This window comes from Pistacia vera, unplaced genomic scaffold (assembly GCF_008641045.1).
Source record: "Pistacia vera cultivar Batoury unplaced genomic scaffold, PisVer_v2 Contig212, whole genome shotgun sequence".
In the NCBI taxonomy this organism is placed as follows: Eukaryota; Viridiplantae; Streptophyta; class Magnoliopsida; order Sapindales; family Anacardiaceae; genus Pistacia; species Pistacia vera.
Window position 1 is genome coordinate 761,692 of NW_022196016.1, and position 8,567 is coordinate 770,258.

Here is an 8,567-nt window from a genome sequence, read left to right on the forward strand (position 1 = left end):
GAGCTTAACAATGAAGATATGTCGTACGAACTTATAACATAACAGCGCGTCTTTACATAATGCTCTTTCATTCATCCATAATTAATTTCTATTCATATTTTCAATGATAGAGTGTCTCCTTCACCATGAATATGTTTCTTGTAGCAGCATTTTTCTTCTATCTATAGTCTCAAATACATGTATACATGTCCCATATGCCATCAATACATTATACACATGTACATACATAATACAAAGGTAACAAATGATTAGATTGACGCAGCTTCACGATATCTACCACCATTTCACAAACTTCAATAGATTATATGCAGGTAGAGATCTTATTTTCATCATGGGAGCACCATTAGGATGAGCAAGTCTTTGCTGCTGAGAGGAGATGAATAAGTTACAAAATCATGGATAATGTATAGGCAACTAAACAACTTTTAACTGAAAGCACTCTACTCGACATAGTAGAGCTGCTTCCTATATCCATCAGCCAAGGATACAGAACAGAAAAGCCGAATTTTTTCTTAGAGTAATTGCTATATGAAAATTCCTATTCATTAATCTTTTAAGTCAGAGAGTTGCTTCCACAAGACTAGAGATTTGAAGCATAGGCAATTTCTTAGGATGTGAAAGCTCTATACTAGAACCAGTCAAAAGATTTGTATTAAATAAAATTTAACCTGCTTTTGACTATGTAAACTTGAGCAGCACCGCCCAGAGATCACACTGAAAGGTACAGAACAAGAATACTAGTTAGTTTATAAATTTCTGCCTCCACTTACCCAGAAATTAAACAATCTTCTTGGATGAGCTTAATTTTTTAACGGGTCAGCATTTGATCCAGGAATAATTCGTCCGTGCATCCAAGCACGTACAATAGTCGCATTGTCAGAAGAATTGTTCCTGATCCAGGCAGAAAATAAGCCCAGATGCACCTTTAAGCAGCTGTCCAGTTCATGGTAGCTGGGTAGGTGTTGTTTCAACATCTTACTCTAAACACAAAGGTAACATTGAAAAGGTGAAAACGGTAGAAAAAAGACTGCACTAAATTAAACCTTAACGCCACTTTTGGGAATTTCTGATTCACAGGTCGGTAGGATTTGGTGGTCTTTAGTTTTCACAAGTGCATTTCACTTATTAAAAAGGAAATGTTTCGTTTTCTGCAATTTCTTATCCACCAAACAGACTCCTCTGGCTTTCTGTCCTCGATTTGATGCAACTGGACAGTATTCAGAGGATGAGGGTGAATTACAACTAGTAGAATGACAACAATATCAAAAGCATAGGACCAAAAAAAAAAAAAAAAAGAAGAAAATCGACCATTATTCCAAAAATTTATAAAATAGTAGTGCTTTAAATAATAAGGGTCACTTGAATTAAGGCTCCAATCGAACCGAGGTGAGCTGAGTATTAAAGCTCGAGCTTGGCTCGATTGGAATAGATAAAGGCTCGAAGCTTACGAGTTCGATTGAATTTAATTGTTGAGTTCAATAGATATAGATATGTTCGAACTCGGCTTGATAACAACCGAATCAAAATCAAACTTTAATCGAGTTCGAATTTAAGTAATTATTATTTAATTATATATAAATATTAATATAAAATTTAAATATTATATAATATGTTGAGCTCGAATAGGTTCACGAATTGCTTAAGTCGAGTATTATTAAACTTGAACTCGGCTAGACTTGACATGTAAACTACTCAAGCTCGATTCAAGTTGAGTTTAAGCAACTCTCTAGCGGTTTGGTCCATTTGAAGGCCTTGAGGAAGTTTTATAGTGATCCATAATGTTCCGAAAACTGGACCGGACTATGACCTGCTCAAGGGTTCGGTTTTGGTTTGATCGGTTTGATCGGTCGGTTGGACAGTATTCTGTAAAAAAATTTTAGTCCCTAAATGTTTGAAATTCATCAAAAACACCCCACAATACTCCTTAAGGTTTAAAATCTATCCAAAACACTCTGTCGCTCGAAGAGATTGGTGATGTGGTGGGCGGCAACGACAATCGACAGCTAATCGAAGTTTGGAATCCTGGGGCTTTGATGTATAGGTGTCGGCAAATTGATGGTGGTGCTAGGGAGTTCCATCGGCACTAGAACTTGCTGGAATCATGAAAGAAGTCCGACGGTCGCATGAATTTAGGTGGACGGCGAGCGACGAAGGCTAGACGACAGACACTGAAAATGGTGGGTTTTGTGTGGAGATGCTATCAAGTCTAATGGTGGTGTTTTCTCCCTCAAAAGATGTCGGAATCCGGCGGGATGAGTTGCGATTAGACCGTGATTCGACACCATTTTAGCGGTCCAACCGCGACTCAATCCGGTTTGATTGAAAATGGCGGTTTTCAGAGGATACTGAATTGGATATGTCATCGGCTACCAGTCGAATCGGTCCGATTGGACGATCTAGTCCGGGCGATTTTCATAGCATTGGTAATCCAATGGCCCATGGTCCATCAGTGCCCAACTTAAATTGGCTTTATTATTATATATTAAGATCATTCCTACGTGGCATGACTGACCAGTCAACTTGATTGACAATCCAAAAAAAAGCATGCCATCCATGCCGTATGGTCAAACAGCCGAAATTCAAAGGGGCGGGAAACGCCTGTGACGTGGCAAACACCTGAGCCCACTGCCCACTTCCTCTATTCAAGCTTCAATCACCTTCCTTTTCATCAAACCATGAAATGAATAATCAAAAAAGTTGATGCGTCCACCACTAAGTGGAACCACGCATTAGCTGGATGATAAAGCCAAACATGTCATTTTCTCTCTCTTTCGGTTCCTAACTTTTTATTGCTTCATCTCTCCTTCCATTTCCGCACTATAATTTGTTAGTGACTATCTTAACTGTTATTCATGTTCAGTCAGAATCATCAAGAAGAGGTATATCTTGTTGTTCCATCAGATCTTGTTTCTCACTTAAGAAAACAGGAGAGAATGTACATGACTGAGACGCGTGGCTTTATTATTTATTATTATTTTAATTATTTTTAGTTTTTATTTTTAAGCTGAATATATGTTAAAGTTTATTAAGTCGTTGTGTTGGTGGAGTTTCAGTGCAATGAGAAAAAATGGCTCTGTACAGTAAGGACGTGGATTCAGCATTCGAGGGTGCAGGAGCTACGGCGTACTTGTTATAAATTTGATTTTAGTTTAATTGTTTCTTAAGTAGGTAGCTTTTGTTTTCTGTTTAATCAGTGCGGATTTATAATGAGGTTTATTGTTTATGGAAGATTAGATAAGTACTATAGCAATTGTTTGAAGCAATTAAAGTTCTTAATTTAGAAAAGTTTGGTTTTGTCAGCACTTGATATTCTAATGTGTTAATGATGGATCATGATTGTTTGAAGTATGGTTTGTATCCTTAGCTTAATATATATAGTGGTTTGGAAATTGGTGCATTGAGAACTGCGGTTGGTTCCTGTTCCTAAGTCCTCACATGGCAAATTCTATACTGGAAGTGCTTATACGTCTTAAGTAAGTTGTTATCAGTTGGCTGATTTTTTCTACGGAATGTAGTTAGAAAATCGATTTATGATGTTTGAGGATTTTTTATTTTCTGGAATTGTTTCGTAATGCATTCTGATGAAGTTGTTTCACTTTGTGGTTCATCTGGGACAGGACATCTTGCTGAAAAGTGGCCCTCCTCAGTATGACATACATTATTGGCTGGGAAATGATTCCAACAAGGTAGGTTACAGTTTCCCCTAAATTGTGTGGTTTTTAGTAGTTGATATTAGAGTGTACTTGACATGAAATTGGTTACTGGGTTTACATTTGACATCTTCATTCATATGTTAAGAGTGTTTTAAGGCTGGTTATTGTCTGGTAGGCGGACTCAGCCTTGGCTTCAGATAAAGCCCTTGAACTAGATGCGGCTCTTGGCTCCTGTGCTGTGCAATATAGGGAAGTTCAAGGCCAAGAAACAGAGAAATTCTGTCATACTTCAAACCTTGTATTATACCAGTTGAAGGAATATATTCTTCAGAAACAGGGAAATTGAATGGTGAAACATACAAAATCAGCTTATGACATGCAAGGGAGACCACGTTGTTCATGTTAAAGAAGTAAGCTTGGTTTGATTTAAATAGATGTCTTGGTATGAAATAAGTACACTGGTAGCCGTGTGTGATCAAAAGAAAAAGGATTTAGCCAACTGCGTCGTAAAAAGAAAAATCTGAGTTCACTGATTGAGACAATAGTCCAGTGATTCAGCTGCTCTATTGTAGTGTTCTCGATGCCATTGTATTAATACTCCAATAAAAAATTAAATTATTATGTTGATAGCTTATGAGTCATAGATTTGTGTTGTGTCTGCATTCTTGTTTCATACAACTTGTATGATGAAATCATTGGGTTTACTAAACTGTCTTATGCCTTGAAGCCAGATAATTTGAGCCATGTGTTTCTGTCTTGATGATGATATTGATCTTTCACTTTCACTTATATACATACCTGCAATCCAATATATTGACATGTTGCATGTTGTATCCTAATTCATAACAGGTGCCTTTTTCTCGATCATCCTTGAAACACAATGATGTATTCATACTTGACACTGCATCAAAAATTCCTCTTCAGTGGTTGCAATTCCAGCATACAAGAGAGAGCTAAAGCTTTGGAGGTTGTTAAATATAAAGAGAACAACGGATGGGGTGGAGAACTGACCGAGGTTCGTGGCTCCAAGTGGATCGTGAATCTGTGACTTTATGGCCAACAATGCGAGACGATCTGTTTCACTTGCTTTGGCTACGGTAACAATGCACCAGAGGAGGATGACTAGGTCTCTCATTGAATGTAGAGTGCCAAGGAGCTTCATATCAATTACAGTAGAAAGGAACTTGAATACTGAGCTTGGACACCATTTGCATTTCATCCCAAGCTTTATAGAGCCCAGCTGCCGACAATATATATATTTTTTTTCCCCAGTGTTTGGGAAACTCAAGGCAGCCTCCCCTTCAATATAACTTTTACAGTTGGCTATTTCTGATATAAGATTTCCTGATGAATTGTAAAACAAAACCATGATAGATAGGCTTATAATTTTATATGATATATCCAATCATCAATGGAGACTGCCCCGCATGAAGACTCGACGTCCGGCCTTGCCTCATCCATTGCATTTTGGACGAATGACACCTATATGCATACATTTGAATCTTTTTGAAAGAAAATACAAACTTGTCATGAATAAGGGAAACTTTGAAGCCGGCTGCGGGTGAGATCCGATTACTTTATCAATATAAATGTTTTTCAGGTTTGGAAGACTGAAGCTCATCCTATACAGTAGATTTCCATCTCCACAGTGGAACAAGGTCTAGAAAGTATACATACACGACTTATTGTTTGGCTTCTAAACTAGTAAACGACGTGTCATTTAATAAATTAAGCGAGATGTATCACGTCGTTTGTCGAAGATACAGAACGACAAGTCGTCCACTCTTTCCGGAAAACAAATCCGATAAAAGCGCAAGTTGGGTGGCTGACGGATAAACCACACAACTCATGGAAACTCTGAGCACCCCACTTATTTCTCTTCCACGTTACCCAAACCCAACTTCCTTAACTGTCGATAACGGTCATCGTGACCACCTAGTTTTCTCTCTAATCAGTCAATGCTCAACTATAAAACAACTAAAGCAAATCCATGCTCATATGCTCCGTATAGGCCTGTTCTTTGACCCTTACTCGGCCAGCAAGCTCTTCAAAGCCTCTTCTCTGTCATCTTTTTCCAGCCTTGAGTATGCTCGTAAAGTGTTCGATCATATTCCCCAGCCAAATCTCTACACATTTAACACCCTCATTCGCGTTTATTCGTCGAGCTCTGAACCCATTCAAAGTGTTAAAATCTTTTTGGAAATGCTTTATGAGTCTCCTTATTATCCAAGCAAATTCACGTACCCTTTTTTAATCAAAGCGGCTGCGGGACTTAGTAGGTTACATGTAGGGCAAGTTTTTCATGGAATGGTAATTAAGTCCTCTCTTGCTGATGATATATTTATTCTTAATTCACTAATACATTTTTATACGTCATGTGGGGATTTGGATATGGCATATAGAGTTTTTGTTATGATTGATAAAAAAGATGTTGTTTCTTGGAATTCAATAATCTCGGGTTTTGTTCAAGGAGGTCGTTTTGAGATGGCATTAGAGTTGTTTAGAGAAATGGAGGTAGCGAATGTTAAGCCTAATGATGTAACAATGGTGGGTCTTTTATCAGCTTGTGCAAAGAAAAAGGATTTGGAGCTTGGGAGCTGGGTTTGTTCTTATATTGAAAAGAACGAGATAAAAATGGACTTGACTATGAGTAATGCGATGCTTGATATGTATGTAAAATGTGGGAGTTTGGAAGATGCAAAAAGATTGTTTGATAAGATCGAAGAAAAAGATATTATTTCCTGGACGACCATGATTGATGGGTATGCAAAATTGGGGGAGTACGATGCAGCTAGATGTGTTTTAGATGCCGTGCCAAAACAAGAGATTGCTATATGGAATGCCCTCATATCAGCTTATGAACAGAATGGGAAACCGAAAGAGGCTTTGGCCGTTTTCCGTGAGTTGCAGCTCAGCAAGAATGTGAACCCAGATGAGGTCACTTTTGTGAGTACTCTGTCAGCCTGTGCTCAGTTGGGAGCAATGGATGTAGGTGAGCAGATCCATGCCAACATAAAGAACCAAGGTGTGAAGTTCAATTGTTATCTGACCACCTCACTCATTGACATGTATTCGAAGTGTGGGAATCTTGAGAAGGCTCTTGAGGTATTTTATTCAGTGAAGAGGAGGGACGTATTTGTTTGGAGTGCCATGATTGCTGGTTTGGCTATGTATGGGAAGGGGAAAGCTGCTATAGATTTGTTCTTTAGAATGCAAGAAGCTAAGGTCAAGCCCAACGCTGTGACTTTTACCAATGTACTATGTGCTTGTAGTCACACAGGTTTAGTGGAGGAAGGCAGGATGTTTTTCAATCAAATGGAGCCAGTTTATGGGGTTGTGCCAGGATTCAAGCACTATGCTTGCATGGTTGATATTCTTGGGCGTGCAGGTCTTCTGGAAGAAGCTGCTGAACTCATTGAGAAAATGCCAATAACTCCTAGTGCTTCTGTATGGGGGGCTTTACTTGGGGCCTGTAAGATTCATAACAATGTTGAGCTTGCTGAACAGGCTTGTAGCCGGTTGCTGGAGTTGGAACCTGAAAATCATGGAGCTTTAGTGCTTCTATCTAATATATATGCCAAAACAGGGAAATGGGACAATGTTTCTGAACTAAGAAAGCGTATGAGAGTTTCTGGACTTAAGAAAGAACCGGGTTCTAGCTCTATTGAGGTCAATGGTATAATTCATAAGTTTCTAGCAGCAGATAACTCTCACCCTCTCTGCAAGGAAATCTATTCGAAGCTAGATGAGATAATGGCAAGATTAAAATCCTTGGGTTATGTACCGAACAAGTCCCACCTTTTGCAACTTGTTGAAGAAGAAGACATACAAGAGCAAGCCCTAAACCTTCACAGTGAAAAGTTAGCTATTGCATTTGGGTTGATTAGTGCGAATCCATCTCAACCTATCCGGATTGTGAAGAATCTTCGTGTTTGTGGGGACTGCCACTCAGTTGCTAAGCTCATATCTAGGCTTTATGATAGAGAGATATTGTTGAGGGATCGATATCGATTCCATCATTTCAGTGGAGGACAGTGTTCATGCATGGATTATTGGTGAATATGGGAAAAATTGGCTGCATACAATTCATCTCGAACCTAAAAAATGGAACTTGGTTAGTTTTCTGAAGCATCAGGAAATTCCTCAGAATTTTAGTATATCAAACAGATTGAAAAGGATGATTAACGAAAGAAAATAATTTAATTTTTCCCTAGAATTTTGCTAGAAGTAAAAGCAGAGGCCAAGTTATCTAATTGTTCCGACTCTTGAAGCAATTCAAGGTGAATCAGTTGGAAATATGTGTAGTATGGAGAGTTGAGTTGCCCACTGTGAAGGAGTTGGAGAATTTCTTCAACTTCTGATAGTAAGTGTTACAGAACTCTTTCATAGCATAAATTTTCACTTAATGCAGTTCTTCCTCTGAAACATGTATGTCTGATCTCTGTATTCAGATTGTGCATGCATGACTATGGCATTCATATTTAGTCAACTCAATGCATGCCCCCTTCTAGTTTGGAGGAATCTAGCTAATTATGCAAGTTGTACCCTGTCATTATACTTGTGAATGTTGAACAAAGAAACAAAAATTTAAAACTGTAGATACTCTTCCTTGATGTCTTTCTTGCTTATTTCTGAAACTGATACTATCTATACTTCAATCCCATTTGTAATTTTAAGTAAACCACACTCACTCTCTGATTAAATGTNGTAAGTGCTATAGAACTCTTTCATGACATAAATTTTCACTTAATGCAGTTCTTCCTCTGAAACATGTATATTCGATCTCTGTATTCAGACTGCGCATTCATGACTATGGCATTCATATTTAGTCAACTCAATGCATGCCCCCTTCTAGTTGGGAGGAATCTTGTTAATTATGCAAGTTGTACCTTGGCCTTATACTTGTAAATGTTG

The 8,567-nt window shown here is 38.3% G+C and overlaps 1 protein-coding gene across 1 annotated transcript; it reads left to right on the forward strand.

The window, feature by feature from the left end:
* Nucleotides 1-5,501: 5,501 nt before the first annotated feature.
* LOC116129608 (pentatricopeptide repeat-containing protein At2g29760, chloroplastic) lies at nucleotides 5,502-8,247 on the forward strand. The gene is made up of 2 exons (XM_031415332.1): nucleotides 5,502-7,767; nucleotides 7,879-8,247. Exon 1 carries the CDS (start codon nucleotides 5,502-5,504, stop codon nucleotides 7,710-7,712), a length of 2,211 nt encoding a protein of 736 aa, XP_031271192.1. The 3' UTR covers nucleotides 7,713-7,767; nucleotides 7,879-8,247.
* Nucleotides 8,248-8,567: the final 320 nt, after the last annotated feature.